This window comes from Sparus aurata, chromosome 22 (genome assembly GCF_900880675.1).
Source record: "Sparus aurata chromosome 22, fSpaAur1.1, whole genome shotgun sequence".
Lineage (NCBI taxonomy): Eukaryota > Metazoa > Chordata > Actinopteri > Spariformes > Sparidae > Sparus > Sparus aurata.
Window position 1 is genome coordinate 27,396,663 of NC_044208.1, and position 22,608 is coordinate 27,419,270.

The window sequence follows — 22,608 nt, forward strand, 5'->3', positions numbered from 1 at the left end:
TCCTCAGGTGCTCCATCACCGGGGACTCCAGGCTCCTCTCTAACCAAGAAATGGACTCTCCTCACTTACTCTCTCATTTCCCGCTGTGTGTCACAATGCAAATGAACAACCTCCCCCCTCTCTCTCCCTCTCTCTCTCCCTCTTCCCTTCCCTCTCCTCCCCTCACTCCGACCTCTCCTCACTACACCCTCTCCCTCCCCTCCCCCCCCATGTTCCGAATCCGGCCTCCAATTTGTTCCACTTCCCCATACCTCATTGTTCAAAATGACACTTTTACATTTTATGGTGAACCAATTATTCTGTCTTACACAGTCCGCTGGCTCTGCAAGCCAACCTGCCCGGATCAACTGGGGAGCTGGGTGGTGGTGGTGGTGCGGGTGGAGGGGTGGGTGGCGGCGGTGGTGGTGGTGGAGTATTCGGAGAGAGAGAGAGAGAACGAGCAGAAGAGAGGGACAAAAAAAGACGACTAATAGTACTCTCGCTGACATCTCCGCAGGGATGGTCAGAGGAGCCGGAAACCGAGAAAGTTCGCAGGGGGAGAGGATGGAGGGTGGAGGGTGGAGTAGAGGTCAGGAGAGGAGAGGAGAGGGGGAGGAAACAACACAGGTGGATGCTGCAGAGAGGCGCGCGTGTGTGTGTGTGTGTGTGTGTGTGTGTGTGTGTGTGTGTGTGTGTGCGGGGGGAGAGCGGAGAATGAAGTGAATGTAGACAAAGGAGGATTTAATTGAATGATAAAGTGGTGGGAGAGAGAGTGAAAAGAGTGGAGAGAGAGGGGGGGAAATAAATCACAGCGGGGATAAATAAAGAAGACGGAGTGCCGGGCGCCCCACTAGTTGTAATGTATGCCTGAGGATGAGCGGGAGGGAGCGCGCGGGACATTAAAAAGAGGAGGCGAGGGAGCGAGAGGAGCGGAACGGAGGAGTGTTAGGACGCCGGAGGACAGGGCGGAAAACACGGGGATGGACAAGGAAGTCTGTGGAGAGGGGTGAGGGAGTGAACGAGTGAAACATGTGGAGAGAGAGAGAGAGAGGGAGAGAGAGGGAGAGAGGGAGGGAGGAAGAAAAAAAAGGCAAGCAGCTTCTTTCTTCTTCTTTTTTTTTTTTCTTTACCTGTGATGTGCCTGAGGGGAGGAAGGAGATAGGAGGAGGGTTAGGGAGTGAAAACAGCATGCAAAAAGATTTAAGGGAAAGGATGAGGGCGGGTCAGCTATATAAACGCCTGGGGCCAGGTGGGTGGAGAGGGAGGGAGAGAGAGAGAGAGCGAGGGAGACAGATGGAGAGAGAGTAGGAGAGGTGGAGGAGAGCGTGTGCTTTATGTTGCAGGAGCTTTAGGGGCAGCAACCACCGTTTTATTTTTATCAATCTGTGTCCGATTATTTTCCTAAAGGCATTAAAAAAAACAGAGGAAACGCTTATCGCAGTTTCCCAGAGCACAAGGTGACGGCTTAGTACAGTATAAAGGTATTTCACTGGTTTTTACGTCATAATATCACACGTTAATTAGCTTCAAATTTAAAAAGAAGTCACCACAGTCCACAAAACATTTCCTGCTCATGTACGTCACTTCATTCCCGGCTCCCACGATTCCTTGCGCAGATCATGGCCGCGACTTCCGGCACAACTGGAACTGGGAGTGTTTTCCGCGGTGAGCCTATCATTCATTCATGAAGGTTATCAACTTGCTTAGCTTAACGTTTCTAAAGCCTCCAAAATGCTGCGTTAGTTATCACATAACGGAACATCGTTCATCATCATTCCCCCCCCCCCCCCGGCGACCTCCCTCAGGAAGCTCGTGGATATAAAGATGGACGACGCGGCTCTAATTCCTCCAGCCGTCAAAAAAAAAACGAAGCCAAAAAGATCCGAGACACAGGTCCCGTCGTATCGGGCTGATAACACTCATCAGGAAATGAACACTTGATCAGACATCAGCATGATAAGAGCAGAAGTTAAACTGACAGGAAACCATCTTTGAGCTTCCAGTTTCCGACCGGCCGTCTGCAGCTTCTCTTCCATGTTTCTGTGAGGCCTCGTCAAACTCTCTCAACCACACAAACATGATTAATTCGGGGAACAGAATCATGATTTTGCTCAGTACGTAACTTCGGCCGCTTCCATCAAAACAAAAGTAGATAGTGTTGCATCTCTCCGGGTCCGAACATGTTTTTCTGATGCGTGTCAACAGCGAAAACAAGTCTGGACCACTTGTGAAAAGCTCTCAGGGATTCTCAGACTCATGAGGTGATTAAGCAATTAATTAAGCCTATCAGATATGACATATTAACAATCAATTGAGCAATCAGCTAATCCGTCTTACCTGTGGTGAAATGTCTGAGGCAGGGTGGGCGGGGAGGTGGAGGGGGTGGCCAGGCCCGGCGAGTACGGATGGTACGGCGTCTTCTTCAGCGCCTGGATCAGGTTGTGTCTGTACTCCGGATCTATGGACCACAGAGAGCCTTTGCCTATGCTCTGAAAGACAGGAGAGATGAGAGGGATGTTATTGGAAGTGCTGTCGGGGCCCCTCAAAGGAAAACACAGACAGAGCGTGAGCCAACAAGTCCCGATGCCCAAAACACCAGCTCAAAGTCCAGACCCGGTGCCACGGTTCCTGTTTACCAAACCACCTGTGCACACAGCAACGGCTCTCATATTCCCCCAGGAAAGATAACGCCGGGAGGGGGATGAGAGTTAAAAACATTGCCACCTCGCTCAATATTTCCCAAATCCTCTCGCCTCTCTCTGCTGCAAAATAATCAGGAGGCTTCTTCCTGATTAAGACACAGGGAGACTCTTTAACTTTTTCCACTCCAGAGGCGCTGATGGTGTGTATTTTTAGATCAAAGCAGCTTCCCCCCCCTCCTCACCTAATGAAGCTGTCGGCTCCCAATCTGAGTGAAACCAGCCTATAGATTATAAAGAAGGGAGGGATCTCAAGGCGGCCTCGCCGTGAAAACACGTTCCCTGTCTCTATCTTCCTCTCCGCGCTTTCATCTTGTCATCTGAACGTGGCAAAAAAAAGAGAAAAAAAACCCATCGCAGTTTGTGTACGACGGAGAGGCTGACAGCGGCGGGAAAGAGAGGAGAGAGGAGGGAGAGAAGAGGAGAGGAGAGGAGAGGAGGGGAGTAAATATAAAATTAAAAGTCGTCCTGTCTCGTGTTCAGCTCACTTTGTAGTGCTCTGTGATACGATACAGGTACAGGATACAGGGCTGGGGAGATGTCATGACTGCCGCCTTCTGATTTCTGCAAATACCGCCAGGAATCTATTAAGAGGGAAATGTCAGATGTGCGCGTGAGCATTAATTGGAGACAGACTCTTAAAAACCTGAGGAGCATTTTGCACTGAAGTGGATGAAAAATACATTTCTAGCACGTCGGCGGAACAAGTCAACCATTCACAGCAGAGTGATAAAGAACGGAAAAAAAACACTCCCAGGTGAATGGCATTTGGAAAATGACAGCGAGAGTAGATTTGCTCTCCTCTCAGGGTCACGAGCACAAATTCCTTAAAATGTCTAAGAAATACTTTAAGCACAAAATGCCACTCAGGAGTAAAACACACAAAAAAATAAAAATAAAGTCTCTCTCGACACAGTTATCAAGCAACTTATTCTTAACTTACAGAAAAGGTGTCGGTGTGACATTTAAGAGCAGCTCTCTGGAGCGATCTCAAGATTCACCACGCGTGTTCTGAGGAGGCAACAGCCAGTAAGAGACAGGAAGTGCAAGAGAGCGGATTAATGCAGCGTCTGCCCTCCGTTGCTCATCGGCAAAAAAAACGTTACAATGACGTACTGCAGCGCTGCAGAGACGTCACGACCTACAAGTCTTGTTATGCCGACAGATGTCACAGATGTTGCTGACGTACGGAGCTCTCTAAGATCTAAGCAGAGCTAAAAGTTTAAATTTATTTTGTATCTTTCAGTGAAATCCAAACTTTTACACAAACACGCCGAGGTTGGGGACGACTGAGCTGCACTGTCACGCTCGTCACAATAAACTTACTGTATTGCACTGTCGACAGCAAGCGCTCTGCTACGATCACGTCGTGGAAAAATTAGCGCAGGAGGCGACACGTTCAGCGTACCGACCCGCACTTTAATACGAAGACGACTGAATTATCATCAGGTGTGACACTGACAGTCAGGTAGGGAAAACAAAAAGCTCCCAACATCTGACGCTGCTGCAAAACAAATCCTGCTGCAGGCTTCAAATATGTCACACATTTCCTCCGACTTCTTTGAGTCGTGTAAATTCCTTGACATATTGTATAATGATAGACCGAAGCTGCGATCAGCGGTCGATTAATTGCCGGCCATTTTAGAGTTTCGGCTTCTTCAGTGCGAGGATTTGCTGTTTTCCTTTGTCACGTTTGACAGTAAAAGATGGAATCTGAGGCTATTTCTTTGGGACATTTTAAGAGATTAACTGTCAAATGAATCGTTTCCTGTAGCCCTTACAACACACATATCTAATGAGGGACGTGTGTGGACACATCGTGGTTCACCGTCTGTCTCCTGATCCAAAGATGTCAACAGAATCGGGATAAAACCATGAAAGACTGCAAGAAGCCGACAGGATGTGTGTGCACTGTTGATTTGTGTGCTCCCCCCGTCTGAATCTTTGCATTAGCATGTAAGTCTTTCTGAACACGGGCCATATGTGCCATGTTTTGCTCCGTGTGTGTGTGTGTGTATATGAAGGTGTGTGTGTGTGTGTATGGCGAGTTCCCTAGGGAGTGTGATATTACCCAGCGTGGTCTGCTCCTGGGAGTGCTTCTATTACTGCCAGCAACGCCTCTCCTGGAGAGCATGATATTACACACACATACGCTCGCTCCCACAGAGGTGACCCCCACTGGGCCAAATTTCCCCTTGCACCTCCAGCCCGCCAGCCGTTTGTGTATTTCTGTGTGTGTGTGTGTATGTGTGTGTGTGTGTGTGTGCCGACTGTCTGCCCGCCTGCCAACCGATTAAATCAATGCTCCCTACAGAAACTCTGCCGGGGCTCCTGCCTCTTGCCAAACCAGCCAGCCAGCCAATCAAAACTGCTCAATCTGCAGACCCCCCCCTCCCTCGGTCCATAGGCCAATCACAGGGCGCAGCTCACAGGAAGGGTCTGTCACCTGGGTTATAGCGGTCGCCTTGGCAACAGGCATCATCTGGGGGGCGCGCGAGCTGATAGAGGAGGAGAGGAGAGAGGAGGAGAGGAGAGGAGAGGAGAGAGGAGGAGAGGAGAGAGGAGGAGAGGAGAGGAGAGGAGAGGAGCCGAAATGGACTTTTTTTTTCATTTTCTGACAAATTCGTAAAAAAGTTGAGAGAGAAAAAAAAGGGCAGCACGTCTCAGAAAATCGATTATCACCAAAAAGTATTTGAGGTCAGAGATTGGCTTTGGGTTCTCAGCGTGGGTTCAACTTTGATACAGTGTGACACAGATTTTAAAAATAGCACACCTCCACACCAGGTGGATCTCACAGCGCTGAAAAGCGGGCGATAACGGACCGCGGTCCTCCTGACATTCACCTGAAACTGTGTTTGTGATCTCCATTTATATTATTTCCTCCCGCCCGTCCCTTTTTGATCCCATCTGGTCTCTCTCCTCTCATACGAGCACTATTTTCTGGATGGTGTGTTTATTCCAGTCGCATCTACGCGCTGGAAAAAAAAAAACAGTCGCACATCGGCGTTTAGCGTTTGCAGCTAAAGGGAAGGATTACACAACAAACAATCCACAACTGTAGACGTGTAACCTGCCTTTTCTTCAAGAAGCATCTCATCGAGTGTGAGACAAAAAAAAACAAAAAAAAAAACTGACTGCATTAGACTTTAAACTGCAAGTTTAAGCAATATTACACTTAAAAGACGTGGATTTAATTATATGTATCTGTGTCACCACACCAGTTTGGGGTAGTTTTGATTAGGAAAGCAGCGTTTTATTTTTTATTTTTGGAATCCTCTGTCTGCAGACGACTGAGCGATGCACGGGTCGTTTTCACGATGGAGAAAACATACGTACTGTAACTTGCCCGGGACACGTCATAGTGTGAGTAAAAAGACAAAAGGGGAAGAAGGAGGCAGAGCGAGAGAGCGAGAGAGAGAGATGATTGTGTGTTGCCAACATCTGTTTCCTGTGTTATATAAGCTGTGGGGGCTGGTCTCCCTTGGAAATGGGAGATATTAAAAAGTCCTGCTGCCACTGACCCCGCTCGTAACACTGCACTACCGCTACTGCATTCCTATCTGCGCTGTTATCTCCACACGTATAACATCTAACCCAGCACACAGAACCACACATGTACTGTACGTCATGGTTTTAAAAATAAACTGGGACAGCTCGGTTCATTTTAGACGAGGAAAAACACAACGAGCAGCACGGTGACCCAAAGATATTTACACAAAGCTGAACGTGATTTAATCTGTTTTTCTGTTGCTGATTATTATTTTTTATTTTTCTGTCATTTTTAACATATATTGAATGTTTTATCTGGTTTTGTATAAGGGCCCTTGGGTGACTTTAAAGCTGCTTATAAATAAAATGTATTAATGTTATTATCATTACAGCTAGCATCCAGTTCGCTTAGCTTAGCATAGAGACTTCCACAGCTAGCCTGGCTATCTCCGAAGCTAACAAAAGTTCCCGCCAGCATGCAAAACGTTAATTTACACACTAAAATTTTGAAATAAAATTGTTTACATTTTTTGAATGACTAAACGAACATACTAAACAACATATTAATTAGCAATTAGCTCCGACTGGTCAGACTTTGTTTTTTCCAGCTGCTAGCCGCTCCTGTCTTTAGGCTAAGCTAAGCTAAGCTAACTGAACTTTCAACGTGAACTGCTGAACTCATACTTTAAGACAGACATCATTCTATTTTTTTCTTGCTGTCAACAAACCCACACAAAGACCAAAACAGCGGCGGATTGATGCCATTAACGAGCGCTGCCTCGTGCACCCGCAGCCTGATATATCTTCCTCCTCTGTGCCACGGAGCTCTATTGTTGTCACAAACACATTAAAAACACATTAATGAGCCTCACTGTTGCTCCGGGTGACATGTCGCACTATCACAATGAGCACAACCGCTGCACCTCATGTCAATCAATCCCACATACAACAAACCCCCGGTGCTGTAATTCTCACTCCAGCGGCAAAACTATGTATCAATCCGCCGCTGAAAATAGTCCCAAAAGAGTTACAGTCAGAAAGTTTTGACAGAAGGGTTGGACGAAAAACAGACAATGCAGTATTTTGTTTTTTCCACTAAATAATTTAAGAGTTCCCGACACATGACTCACTGGGAAATAACTGATCTTTGTAGAATGATGCTGCTGATTTTTTTGACAGCGAGTGCGCGAACAACTCGCCAACGGAGCCTGTAAATCAGACTCATGTACGTAACATTAGACAGATTAGTCATGCAAAATTATTTCCAATTAATTCCCATAATTTTCTTTTGTATTGAGCTGCAACGGAGTTCATTTGCCTTACTTGATATTGCACATCCTGCGCGTGCATACATTGTTACGTCGACTGAAACTACATATCGTGTAGCCGAAAAACATCCTTTAACTCTTCAATCAACCACAATATAATAACAGCTGCTATAATGCAACTACATACTGCCCCGCCGCCGCAGCTACGGCTTTAAATAGTTTAATCACAATTAGCGATGGCATCCGTTCACTGTAGAGACCCGTTTCAACAGTTGTGACGAGGGGGGGGGAAAGTAAATTTTGGTTTCAGCTCGGTAATGAAATGAGATTAAAAAAACTGGATGAATGACGCACAGAGAGCACACAGAGCTGCCACAGAGAAACAAGTGAGGCATCAGTGTAAGAGGCTTTGTTTGTCCGCTGCCTTTTCACCAGCAACATGACTTAACCTATAGAAACCAATCTAAAAGTATTATAACCGCATACAATTTCATGATGGACGTCCACAGCCGGAGGGAAAAAAAGCATTACCCCGGGTTGTGTTTAAGCCTGATTAACTGAGATACAAGGATCCGTCAATACTTAGTGTATATGCACAGATAAAGAGAGGATTATTAATATGGCAGCTATAGGTTAAGTATAGTGCAGAGCCGATAGATGTCAGGACGCCGAGAGAGGAAAAACAGCGTGAGGTCTGAATACAGGGAGAGGTTCAACATGACGGCGAAGAAGAAGAAGAAGTAGAAGAAGAAGGGTCGTACTAAAAGTTCAACGTTGGTTGGACTACAGGTGTTTTTTATTATAGAACATAAAAGTAGAGTTGGGATGTATGTGTCCAATTTCTTCTACAGGTGGTTTTAATTTTAAGCCACAAGCTGCGAATCTCATTTAAAATGTTTGCTCCATTTCGTTCTGCTGTTACGTTCAAGAACACCGACGTATCAAAGTTTTCCTCACAGATAAAATTTCAGGGCAAACGTTCCAGAAACTCTGCGAGTCGCTCGCCAAAAACACCGGAGACATTTCCAGATTCCTCAAAGACTCAATCCTGCTGGAATGAAAACTATCTCATCCAGTTCATCCAGTAAATTTTTTTTTAACCCAATCTCACAATGCGCAGCTCTTAATTCTAGAATCTGCGACAGGAATATATTTATAAACGCTCATAAAGTCTTGACTGATTACACGAGGGGCTGCAAACCGAGCCGATGCGAGCGGCTCCCACGGCTCGTATGATGCGTTGTCAATTAATTTCGGCGAGGTCGTTTGGGTTTTGGGTTTTGGGTCTTCCTTCCTTCCGTTTGTCGCGGCGGCGTAATTTTTCGCGCAAGCCGTGAACGTTCTCCAAGGACGCTCCCCGAGAAACCAATCTTACAGATGTTTAAATTGCTTCCCTGAGGCTACAAAGAGCAAACGCTACATGTCAACAACGCCTGTCCTCACGCTCACGACTCTCAGTGACGGAAACAAACAGGTTACAGACACACACAGAGTTTTAAATAAGACAAGAAGAAGAAATACTGCAAAGTCAAAAGAGCTTGTTAAAGACGTAGCAGAACAACTTGTAAACACGGACGTATGATCACCTTAACTACAGCTGCTCTGGCTTTTTACACGTCAAGCAGACGGGATGCATTGCAAGCATTATTTGGATGCGTGCTTCTCTCCTGCGAGTTCTGTTCACCTCCGACTGCTAAATGAAATATCTCGCTCTTTGCTGTTTAGGGCTCGGTATGTAGCGATGCAAGTCTGTGAGTTCAATCTATAAAATGTCAACACAAGTGAAAGATGTTTATCGCAATGTCATAAGATATGTGACAAAGAACATCAGCACATCCTCACGTCTCAGACGCTGTAAACAGCCGATATTTGACATTATCGACTTAAAGGGGTATTCCGGTATAAATTTAATCCATGGTCTAAATCACCATGAAACTGTGTTAGACTCCCTCTCGAGAGATCAAGTTAGCAGACAGCTAATTTACGGAGTTTTATCAACCTCAGAAACGACCGCACGACAACAATACACTGCAGTAAATGGATCCAAATATAAACCGCCACCAAAAAGCCACAAATAATGCTCAGAACAGCACCAAACTTCAGCAACAGTACAAATAGGGTCTCAGCACATAGTCCGGGGCATCTAACCTCCGCTAGCTTAGCTGGATTTCTACTGAAAAGCTGACTAAATTTACCACTCTTCTGCAGCAGCTTCCGGGTTGGGGAAGTCCCGACGCGACGATTACCGAGTGCGGTTAGAAATGCTCAATTCCGTTCTTTTCCCTGTCCGCTCTCGATAATAACTGTTATAAACTGGCAGGTAAGACACATATGAACTTTGATTGCTTTTCCACGGAGTCATAATCATACATTTTCATCCATGAGCCGCGGAACTCTACTGCACTCGGTAATCAACTCGTCGGGACTTCCCGTCAACAGGAAGCTGCTGCAGAAGAGTGGTAAATTTAGTCAGCTTTTCAGTAGAAATCCAGCTAAGCTAGCGGAGGTTAGATGCCCCGGACTATGTGCTGAGACCCTATTTGTACTGTTGCTGAAGTTTGGTGCTGTTCTGAGCATTATTTGTGGCTTTTTGGTGGCGGTTTATATTTGGATCCATTTACTGCAGTGTATTGTTGTCGTGCGGTCGTTTCTGAGGTTGATAAAACTCTGTAAATTAGCGGTCTGCTAACTTGATCTCTCGAGAGGGAGTCTAACACAGTTTCACGGTGTGTTAGACCATGGATTAAATTTACACCGGAATATCCCTTTAAACAAGCGATCGGTTGTTGAGACTGAGAATGGGGCTCGTGAAGGTGTTGAGGTTTAACTAAAAAACAGGAAGTTTGCAGACCATAATTCCAAAACAAGAAGATACCAAAACATAAAAAGCTGATGAGAACTTCTGCATCAGGTGGTTCCTCTCTGTGAGGTGTCAACATATCGATCAGTGCATCTTTAAAAGTGCTGTTAAAAGTCTCACCTGCAGTGAGGAGTGTTGCCACACTGCAGCCGGATATCGACAATGTTTTCGCTGCTTTATCACTCACAACTGACGCACGCTTTCGTTAGAACTCGCTGACTGTGTTAGGTTTTCGTAAGAAAGGTTAAGTGTGCATGTTACACCCACCAGCACCAGCGTACCGAAAATTAAACCGTAGGAAATATCATCAATGTGATCTGACACAAAACACAGTCGGATTAAATTTGTTTCTGGTGGATCCGTTCGTGGCACGAATAAAAAAAAAAAGACCTCAATCAGACAAAACTAAGCTCACTCCACATGCTTTCGAGCTCAAACGTAAAAAAAAAAAATAATCAAGCCGGCCTCTCATCTGAACCGGGGCGAGGTTAAGTTGGAGGTGACGCACCGAGAGAATTCACAGCGAGTCTTTTTTTGGGTTTTTTTTCGATTACAAAACTGCCTCTTGTCTCCGCCGTGGTTTCATAAGAGAGAGGCTTTGGGAAATATATATCTGTGCGAGCGTGCGACGCGCTGTTACAACACCGATCTCCAGCGCCGGTCCGCGAGACTCTGAGGGCAACAACACTTGTCATTAAGGCATGTCGTTCTGCACACGGAGGAATCCTGTTTGTAAACAAAGCCATGGCAACCGCGGGACTCGCGCTCTGTCACGCTCGCTCTCACAAGTTCGCACACCCACACTTAAGACTGACACACACACACACACACACACACACAGAGAGAGCAAAGCAAGCTTATTCTAAACTAGTCTCCATCTTTTTCATCTGCCTGGATATGACCCAGAAATACAGTCACTGGAACAAATAGGCCACTGTCATATTAATCTCCACCTCTGTAAATTGATGGAAATATGATTTTGTGGCGTGGACGGCGAGCCATGTCTCCCCGCTTCCTCCTCGCTCTTCTCCCCCCCTCCCTCCCTCCCCAACCGTGTGCGTCGGCATCTCCTCACAACGACGACGGCTTGACCTCCCCCCTTAACCAAATCCCTTTTTATTTTCTTCTTCTCCTCCACAATGAGCGACGAGTGAAACATAATGCAACGTCGAGAACGAAATAACTTGGACCCCCCCTGTAATTGCGCCACGCTCAATTCCCCCCCAAAAAAGAGGACATAAACAGGTAAGGGAGAAAGCAAAGCCGGGAGGAAAGACGGAGCATTCACATGCAGATATTCTCAGTGAAAAGCTTTGAATGGCGGAGTCTGACTAAAATTACAGAGATTCTGTAATTGCAGCTTCAGATAAAGCACAGCACTTGGCAGGTAGAGTAGGAGTCTGCAGAGATGTGCCCTCATTTCTACACCGACACAGCGCTCGCCTGTGTGTGAGAGAGTGTGTGTGTGAGTCCTTTTAAGCATTCATGCATGCTTGAGAGTGTGTGCGTGTGTGTTTGTTTGTGTGTGAGACGAACCTCGAGTGTGTGTGTGTGTGTGTGTGTGTGTGCATGCAAAAGAGAGAGAGAGAGAGAGAGGGGGTGAATAGGTTTGAAGGGTTAATTAGCGTGCTGTCTTAAACGGTGTGCAGCGACAGGAAGACAAGACAGGCTGTCCTTGCCAAAATCACCTCTACACATGCTGCTGCACACACACACACACACACACACACACGCACATGCACACACACGTATATACGCCAACACACACACACACACACACACACGCGCGGTACATATGTGCATATAACCCAAGAGGAGGACACACACACTCATTCTCCCCCACTCAGCACCTCAGCGCCCATCTGAAGCTCTCTCTCACACACACACACACACACACAACCACACACACACACACACACACACACGCCTAAGTCACTGAAGCCAAATCAGTTTTCCCGTTGCTACAGCAACAGCATACTTTTATGTCAACTGCAACCTAGTTACTATGGAGATATGTATACAAGAGAAACTCTGTGCCGTTGTAGTCAAGGGCCAGATGACAGCATAGCGTGAGGGTGTGTGCACAGACACACACGCACACACACACACATGCGAACACATCATGTCCTCTACATCCTTCATCCATTTTGTTCCTCAACACACACACACACACACACACACACACATAGCTCACGCTAAAGGAGGAGTCCAGGTTCACACGCTGGTCAAGGAAAGCATAAAAAAGCTCCCATATCCTCGAGTATAATCTCAATCAGGCTAAACACGCAAAGCTAGCATTGATCCTGGCTGTTTGTCCCCCCCACCACCACCACCACCCCCAACACCCTCGGGCAAGATGAAATCTAAAGTCTGCTGGCATCTGTGTTATTAAATCCTCCAGTATTAATTTAGCGCTAATTGAGTGAGGGATTCGTTCCCTGTTTACCCCGAGTCTTTAATGGAGTGAAATCTGGATAGGAAAGCCGGTATAAAAGACTGTATCGAGGCTTAAATCAAAAGCGAAATGCTGTTCCCACTGGGGGAGCGCCGAACGTCTGAGCGAAAGAGAACTATGAAAGCAGAGATCATCAACTATTGATAAGGCCGAATCTGGTACAGCTGTAGACAAAATACAGAATATGTTTGACTTCAAGTTGGATATGCCTGCAAACCGCTGATAACTGTCTGGCTGTGAAATAACTTATAACCACACATGATAGAGTGAGTAATAGGCAGCGTGTTTACCGTGTGGCGGCCGTGCAAGTATTCAGGCCGTGATTGATGGAAAAGTGATGATGAAAAAAACAAAAAAACCTTCAGCGTTAGTTTGAACTGGGGCCGGGCATCATTTGTAATTTTCAACACAAGGAGCCAGCGATGGAGGAAAGACCGTCTGAGAGAAGGTCAAATCAGCCAATTAGTGCTCGTCAACCGCTCCATCCAAGGAGGATGTAAACAGAACGGTGGAAACACCTGCACACCGCGAACAATGATATCACACTAGAAGCAAATACACTAATATGTACACGAGACGCTGTTTGTTTGACCGCCGCCTGATTGTGCCGCTGAAATATGTTATCAGTGTTTCATTTAAGAGTTTAGAGCTCGTGTGATTAAAACAGATCAAACAGCTCTTTCCCTGCGCGACAAACCAGCTTAATTACTGCGATACTTGAAATTAGAGTTGTTTTGATATTGATACTGGGGGGAATTCCTTAAAACGCGAGCACACAAGTCTGAGTACCGAGGTGTCAGAATCTGTGTCAGGGAGGAAACAAAAAATGCTGTTGGTACAACTTAAAACTGCTCGATTATTTTCCTCAAACATACATTTTATATCGTAAATAACCTAATATTTAAGGAGACGCTTTGATTGCTGAGATAATCTAAGCTAATGTTTTACTGTCACACGCAAACAAAAGAAACTACTGTTGTCTCCACTTTGCCTGCTGAGCTCAATTACTGTACAGATTGATTATAACTGGGATCCTTAAAATTTCCTTCATAATTACTGTAAAAAAAAAATCTAAAATCTAAAAAACTGGATTAATTTATCCACTTTAGCTGCCGAGTTAGCGATGACAGAAGCAGCTGCTGGTCAGCGCTACGCACGGTAGCTAGAATGCGCAGTAAGCTAACGCTAACGGTAGATTGTTGATCTGCTGGGCCGTCTGCGACAATCAATCACAAGATTGACATTTAATTGACTGAAGCTGATAAGATCTAAAAAAGGTGAAGCCTGCTAACGTCATTCATTTTGACTTTTACTGTAAGGACACAGTTTAAACGAAATTAGCTAATGTGGTCCATAAAATTGCTTGATAATTGCTGTAAAAAAAAAAGTTCTACATGAAAAGTAAAGCAAAAAATTTGATTCATTTTTCCACTTTAGCTGCTGAGTTAGCGGTTGCTAGTTTTATATACTGACAGAAGGAGTTGCTGGTCAGCACAACTAAAAATCAATCAGCGCGGTAAGCTAACGGTGGATTGTTGATCTGCAGATGAACCCCCGACTCTATTTACGGCAAAAGAAGGAGGCACTCACTCTCTTTTAAAGTCGATAAACGATGCAGAGTAGTCTCTCCTTCTGCGACAATCAATCACAAGATTGACATTAAATTGACTAATGGAGATAAAATCTAAAAAGGGTGACGCCTGCTAACGTCATTGATGCTGATCTTTACTTTAAGGACACAACAGGGCGTCTCGTGTTTCAAGGCAGTCTTTGCTGAAACTGTCAGAATCTAGAAGGAACCCAACCGAGAGATACTCATCAATACGTTCGATTACAGGATATATAACACACCATCGTCGTCGCACCAGAATTATTAAATTCGGTCATTTGGGTTGGGAAATACAAGCAGAGGATGATACATGAACTCACAAAGAACCAGAGGGTCAAATCTGAGCTCAGTTCACCTCATTAGGTCATCAATCAACCCAATCAATCAATTAACAAAACCAATTGTAGATCAATAACCCAGCTCTCAGCCTGAGGGGAAGCAAGCAAACATCTGACATTTCTCTACACAAACACGGACGTCTCTACCTGGCTCCGGTCTTTATCCACCTTCTTGAAACACTTGTTGAGCGACAGATTGTGGCGCACTGAGTTCTTCCAGCCTGTGGGGGCGCTGGCAAAGTAAGGGAAGTGCTCCAGGATCCAGCCGTAGATATCCTTCACCGGCAGCCGCTTATTGGGCGCGTCCTCGATGGCCATGAAGATCAGGCAGCTGAAGGAGTACGGCGGTTTTCTGTTCGCCCCTGCCGCCAAGTCGTACGCCGAGTGTGCATCGCCGAGCAGGGGGTCGTCCGGGGAGGGGGACGAGGAAGAAGGGGAGCGCGGGTGCTGACCGTCGGGGTCCTGCAGGGGGGAGACGCTACGCAGCCCCGAGTGGCTGAAGCTGTTGAGGAGGTCGGTGCTCTCGTGGAGCCAGGAGAGGCTGGTGAGCTCCTCGTCCTCGGCCTTGGAGAAGGAGGCGGACAGGGACAGGGAGAGGTCGGCCGCCTCCGCCTCGGATGCTGCCGTGGCGGCGTCCCCCTGCCGGTACGGCGGGCTCATACCCTGCGAGGCACTGGCTCCACTACTGGGGCTCTGCGCCTTCTTACTGGGGGGCATGGTGGGTCCCATCCAGCCCAGGGCTCACTCCTGGAGAGGGGAGAAAGGGGAGGAAAGAAAAACAAGGTCAGCTCATGAAATCCAGTAGGTTTCTCACATAAGGCCAAAGGGTGGAGACACGCAACACGATCTCTGACCACACTCCCAATTAGACTGCGTTAGATGAGACGGGGAAAAGCATACATCATCATTTTTTTTACTCCGGAGCTTTCTCTCCAATTCTGACCGGGACGGCAAATTTAGTGCTTCATTGGTTGAGGAAATCCTGCCTTGTACAACCACCCTGTAATTACTAGTGTACCAGCAGAAGTATTGACACTACACGGAGTTGCTGTCATAACACACTCGAGTACCGTTCAGGGTCTAATAGTTGTTGGGTCGCAGAGACGATTCCCCTTGCTTTATCGCCTATTGTCTTCGGAGCAATGGACGAGTGTAAAGCGACTTTTAAGTGCTGGAGCGAATAACGTCTGATGGTCAGACTCAGTCCCACAGCGGGGGAACGATGTAGAGATGATCATGATCATCGGGGAGATTTGCCAAAAACACACACACATACACACAAACCCCCCCCTCCCCAACAAATTAGAGCGAGTTCAAATCCAGCCCAATTCTAATCAGGCCATTATTCTCCGAAACATAAGAGCAACGCTGTGCTCGTTAGACGCGAGGCAGAGCGCGGTAATTGAAGGGGACTGGAGCCGAGTATCACAACCACAATCAGAAGGCTCGCAGACCGGGACTTTGATTGTCCTCTAGCGCAGACAGCTGTGGGAAGGACCCGGGCGGCAGCAGCCACAGCGAAATGTAATCTGCCTCCTCTCACCCTGTGAACATGCTTCAGAGTCTGGACACAAACACACACACACACACAGATGCATGGACACACATGCAAGCGAGAGTGCAGAGCTACATTTGCATTCACACACAAATTCTCGCAAAACAGGGAGGGGGGTGGGGGGGGTTACAAAAAGGTTGCAAGCGTGCGCAGACATGCAAACATGGTTGAATACACACATGCATTTGTGGAAGCACACACACACACACACACACGCACCAGAAAGCAGCGCCATTAGGACACGAGGATTAAGTCCAGATATGTTCTGGCCGGCCCCTGTGTGGCGCGATCGCTCTCTAATCCAAGGTGATCATCGGCCGATCTGTCCCCTCACTCTGCGTGATTGACTGACAGCTGTCACCCGTGGCAACCCGCCGTGCCGTGACAACTGTCAGCTCGCTGCAGCTCCGGCCGATGTGTCTCCATGGCAACAGAGCAAAACAACTCGGCTCCTCTCTCTCTCTCGTTCTGATGCTTTCTTTCTTCTTTTTCTCCCCCTCCCTCTCTCTCCCGTCTCTGTGCGTCTGTCTCCCTTATTTTTCCCACTTTTTTTTCCCAACCGGCGCCGATAAACTCTGTTTAACAGTGTTGATAGGCTGTAGTGGAAGGACTGAGCTAAATATAGAATTGGTGATGTATAGCTGCTATGCTGTTGCTCCAGCCTATAGTCACCCCCCACCGCTCCATCCGACTCTCTCTCTCTCTCTCTCTCAACAGAGCTGCTCGTCTTTGATCGCCTCTCCTCTTCTTCTTCACTCCTCACACTTTTCTTGACAGCGCGTATACGCTCATTCAACAAGCTGTACCTGTCTCGAGGTGCGGCGTTGTTGCACCAATATTGACATTGAGCGTAATGAATTCAAATTGCCCCGGTTGACGATAGCGCCGTAGCTGAAAATAGTCGGCACAAGGAATCAAAGGGATGGGCGAGGTGGAAGGGGCGTTTGACAGGCTTTCTCAAGGTGTTTGTGTGTGTGTGTGTGTGTGTGTGTGTGTTTACGGCGGCTTGTCACGGTGTGTGTTTGTCTTAAGAAGGAGGCGAGGGCACCGCGGTGACATTGTTCCTGGTGGGAGTCCGACTGGAAGGCAGAGATGGCTCTGATGCTCGCTCTTCCTCTCCATCTCTCTCCTCTTCCTCCTCCTTGTTATGTTGCCATAGCGGCAAGGGGGCCATGAAACATTACGGCTGACAGTAAAGTCATCTCATTTTACTGTTGCTATGACAACAAACTCCTCACTGTTGGTTGGGGCCAGTGCGAGCTGGCCGCCCAAGCCTCGTGCCTGAGTGTGTGTACGTGTGTGTAGTGTGTGTGTGTGTGTGTGTGTGTGGGTGGCCACCACGTCTCCCATGGGCTCTCATAAAGCTTAACACACTTGCTCGGCTCTAAACAAACTTTCATGCAACTTCTACAGCGGCCCCTCAGGACCAACTGCTAAAGGACAAAGGCAGATATCGCTCAAGTTCAGACTAATGATGCCTGCTGTGTGTGGTGTGGTGTGTGTGTGTGTGTGTGTGTGTTGTGTTGTGTGTGCGTGTGTGTGTGTGTGTTTAGAGTGTGTGTGTGAGAAGCATCCTCACATTTGTTTGACAGATGGGACTGTGCTATTCTCTCTGTCGTCTTCATTCTCTGGATCTCTTTGTGTTTGCATGCTTTGTTTTGATTTGTGTTCATCTCTGTTTGGCATATCCACATTTGGCTTAGCGTGTGCATGTGTTCCCCCCCCCCCCCACCCTCTGCGTTTGTGTGTGTGTGTGTGTGTGTGTGCATCGGACTGTGAGCACACTCTATCAAAGTGTCGGTGCATACCGATGCGATTTATAGCAGCCGTAATCTGCGGTGTGTGTGTGTGTGTGTGTGTGTGTCGTGTTGTCACTGTGACCCCGGCACCACGCCGCTTCTGTTTGCTCTCTGCACCCCTGTTAACCTGTTAACATGGACTTTCAAACGGACGCCATTCAATTAGAGCAAATGGCTTTCTTTCCGTTTGAAACGCCGTTCTTGACCGCTTAGCTGGTGGCACACTTAAAGTCGGATTGTTCCTGTTATTATGCTGCCATGAATATAGCTTCTGTAAGAGTCCGCCAGGTAACAAAAAGGCTGGAAATGACCGATTTCAACTTCCTCCACGAGTGAAACAGCCTTCTTTTCAGTGGCATTAATATAAATGATGGCAGTGGATTAACTCAGACGTAACCAGCAGAAGAAACTACAATCATTTTGAAAATGGATGAATTGTTTTGCAGAGTTATCAAAGAAACACGGCCGTCACTTGGAGACGTTAACGTGAACGGAGCGGAGCAGCCGACCAACACACAACTCAACAACTTAAACAAACTCAGCGGTGAAGAAGAAACTGTACGCTAAACTGTCTGTTTTCACCTCAGAAAACCCTGCGATCGCTCGGCGTTTTGAACAACGGCGGCTTCACCCGGAGCTACAAGTGCAGCAGAGAGGCTGCGTTAATTACACACTGGAGCACAACCCCGCCTCTCGTTCTTGTTGTTGTATGCATTCAAATGATTTCATTTCATTCATAAATGCTGTTAACTTTTTTAAAATGAAACATCCACAGAACATTTATCTTCAATCTCCAGTTGCACTGAACTGATCTGGACACCAAAGAAACTGGAACTGAATCGTGAGATTGGCAAGACTCAGATCGATTACAAGCTACAACTGTCAGATCCTCTCTTCTTGAAAATGTTGAACTGCTCCTTTAAGCCCTCATTTCCATCCATAAACAATGAGTTTAACTCAACAACTAAGAGTGTGATTCAGCTGAAACCTGCAGGAAAAGCTTTTAAACAGACCCTGAGTATTTCTAAAGTTGAGAGTGAAGACACCATCGCAATTTGAGAAAAGTTAAATTTTCGAGGAAGCAAACCGACCCAAATTTCACCTCAATCCGAAACCAGAAATCTTTCTAATTTGTTTTTGTTTTGTCGCTGCATGTCTGACAAGATATTGACGGAGCTAAAGGTCCTCGTCCTCGCTGCGCCGCTTGGCTCCAGCTGGATCGAGCCTCGGCCAACAACGGTGCGCCATTTAAAAGAAAAACATTTCTAAAAATCAATATATCAATACACCCTGGCTGTCGTCTGCAAAAAACAAAAAGAAAAAAAAATCAAAGGGTGAGACTCAGAATCACACGGCCCGTCCTCCGATCAGAGGTCGCCACAGATGCTTATTTGACAGCCGCTCTCAAGTTTCAGTGAACTCAGACGAGGTGCTTTGTTTGTGTTTGAGATTTTAAAGATAAGACTTCAAAGCCCAGAAAATGTGCTCGTTCTGAAGACGGTCACTGGCCTCCATGTGACCCCGCTGACCTCATGACCTGCCGGAAAACCCTCTGCAGCCTCAGCGACCGGAGGCTGCAGAGGCTGCAGAAAGGGGAGAAGGTTAGCAAACCTCCTCTGAGAGCCGAGAGAGGGTGTCGGCCAACTCGTGTGCTCTAATTGACAAGCCTAATCATCCAACGCTGCATTCATGCTCTCTCTCGCAGATACTTGTCTAAATCAACACACGCCACATTTACGTAATCCTCAGAAGATCTTCCCCCCCCCCCCCTCGTTGGCTTCTTTTTTTCTTCTTCTTCTTCTTCTTCTTCTGTCTGACTCGCAGGCAGAAGCCAGAAGAAAACATTTCAATAACGCACTTCATCTCGCTTGTCTTGTGCCCGGAGCCTGCTCCAATATTAGCCAAACTGACTTTCAGAAGAAATCCCCTCTTCGTCATCACGTTACAGAGCCACCCAACGCCGCATCGATGCAGGAATATTAAAATAAAACCAAGATGGGGGGGCTCTTGACGCGCTGTCAGCGTCTGCACGCTCCGCTCCGGGCCTCGGCGGACTCAAAGCGACTATTAACAAACTTGTCAGCTTGATCGCGCTCATGACATACGTTGCCGTGTCACATCCTCCTGCTACTTCGCTTTCCTGTCAGTCTCCGCTGTACAGCCCAATAAAGCCAGTGCCATGAAAATAATCCCCCCTACCCCCAGAATGGAGTAGTAATAGTAGTGTAGGAGATAGTGTGTCGAAGAATGGAATAGTGGCTGGTAGGAGTTATTACTTTGCAGAGGGGGTGAGCTGAACCTTGTGGCTCCTCTGGCCACAGTGATAAAGCAGAGAGTCAGATGCACCGAGGCAAAACTAATCTGGAGTTTTGATGACAAAAGGACGACCTTTATCCCTCCTACACATATGCCGGATGGATGGAAGGAGAGAGGAAGGACCGACAGAGAAAGCAGGGGGGGAAAAATGAGAAGTCTCTCAGAGACAGGGAAATAATAAACTCCTGCTACATATATGTCAACACCGTTTGTAGGAAGCCTTGTGATGTTCCCCCATTTCCAGCCCGTGAAATCGTTCCCCCCTCCCTTTTCCCCGGTATTTCCTGCTTCTCCCTGGCGACAAATATCAGGGTTCCACAGGGCTTTAAAGGAAAAGCAGAGCAGGACCAATCACATCCTATAAGGTCTGACTGTGTCTTCCTTTTATGTCATCCGCAGCAGCAAAGAGTTATGGAATAGAGGTCAGGGGTCACGGCGTCCCGGCGGACTGCTCCTGACCCCCCTCGGCTGCCTGGCAACACGCTGGGTTGTCTTCGCCTCCTCCTCCTCCTCCCCCCCGCGCGCCTCCGAGGACCGATCCGGTCTGCACAGAGCGCTGCTGGACTGGTTTGAACTGGACAAGCACACATTCAGAAAAACCAACTACAAAAGTCTCGTTCCAATAAAATATTCATCAGTGTCTGTGGTGGTTTAATATACTCTAGTGCGGGGATGATTCACTGATTAATCCAATTTACAGATCATTTTCTGTTTCTTTTTTTTTTCAGAAGGTTGCTGCTGAATTTTTTTAGTGAAATTTGATTTTCACAGATTTAACAGACTTGAGATGCTCAGACGGATAATTCAGGATGGAAATGAACCTTTTATCACTGCTGCTACTATGCTAATATACAGTATATTTTTTTATCACGTCATCTGAGTTTTGATGTTTATAGTTTGAGTATCGCATCATGAACGTTCCTGTGACTCTCACCCCGAATCAATTAGCTGTGGTATGTTAGGACGCCTCGTCACCTCACTGGTACCACCAGAAACTCATGCTAGCAGCTCTGTGAGACTCTGAGATGCTAAATGCTAAAGCTAAAATGCTAACATGCTGATGCTTGACACGTATTTTATCTACAAGTTTCACCATCTTAGTTTTTGACATGCTAAAAGTAGATAATTAGTACCAAACACAAAATGCCGCAGAGTTTCACAGGTATTCGGTCATAAATCAAAGACTATTTTTAAATTTAAAGGATTACCCAAGTTATTAAAATTCATCCTAAGAGGTAAACGAATGTCTGCGCCAGATTCTGCGCCACGACATCTAGTAGACGATGACTTATTTCGCTGGAACGGCGACAACTTCGACTCGCTAGAAGAGAAAAGTCAGGGGGACTACCAGCGTCCGTGGGATTCATCCTCTGGGGATGCCGCGATTTGTCTGCAGAAACGATTTTCTCGATTGCCTTGGCATCCAATATTTGTTGGGATATTTCAGTCTGGAGCAAAAAGTGGTGGACTCACACGCTGACATTATTATCCAGAGAGAGCGGCGTGGCTCGATTCCAGCCTCTGAAATGTTGAGGGTTGGCAGATCTTCCTCTGTTTTTATGCCATTGTAAAATTGAAAATCTTTTGGGTGTTTTTTTGGGACAGTTGATCCAACAAAACGAGCAATTTTTGAGACGTCGCTATTTTTTTATTTTACTTGTTTTTTTACGATTTTATAACATTTTACAGCCTAAATAAGACATGAATCAGTCGGACAATGATGAAAACAGCAGGTAGTTGCTGCTCTATTATAACACATGTGGTCCAAAGTACAAAACCAGCCATATCTCTAATGCATATAGATTAATAGATATATATTAATAGGTAAAAAAGCCTTTTGTCTGCACCCGTAAGGTTATACGTTTGAGTTCAGAGCTTCTCCTACTCCAGGATTAAACACCCCCCCCTCTGTCTATTGGCAAACTAACTAAGCAGATAATAAGCACATAATATACAGTGTATTTAGGGGAGCTGGAGCCCCAGAACTTTCAAATTGAAAAATGATAGCAGAGAACACATCAATGGGGCCACTGCCGATGCAGCGAGAGCAGCAGCGCACTGTTTAAACTGAAGGAGCCGAGGTACACACAGTAACTAAGAGGCGAGCGCTCAGGAAGGACACGTGTAATGTATGGTGCCAGAAAATCAAATATTGTCAGTGAATAATTCAAGACAACACACACAGACACACACAGACACACACACACACAGCCTCCGTTCTCCAAAGTAGGCTAACCAACA

At 46.6% G+C, this 22,608-nt stretch overlaps 1 protein-coding gene across 2 annotated transcripts in view; it reads right to left on the reverse strand.

Moving 5' to 3' along the window:
• ches1 (checkpoint suppressor 1) overlaps nucleotides 1–22,608 on the reverse strand; it is a 60,781-nt gene that overhangs the window by 18,657 nt on the left and 19,516 nt on the right. Inside the window, exons 1-3 of one of the 2 annotated variants that reach the window (XM_030405504.1) lie at nucleotides 16,472–16,712; nucleotides 14,845–15,444; nucleotides 2,317–2,468 (exon numbers count right to left, since the gene is read on the reverse strand). In XM_030405504.1, the coding sequence (XP_030261364.1) occupies nucleotides 2,317–2,468; nucleotides 14,845–15,426 (734 nt within the window). In that variant the 5' untranslated portion in view covers nucleotides 15,427–15,444; nucleotides 16,472–16,712. Of the gene's footprint in view, nucleotides 1–2,316; nucleotides 2,469–14,844; nucleotides 15,445–16,471; nucleotides 16,713–22,608 lie in introns of those variants that run through there. The other variant, XM_030405502.1, reaches the window with a different exon arrangement.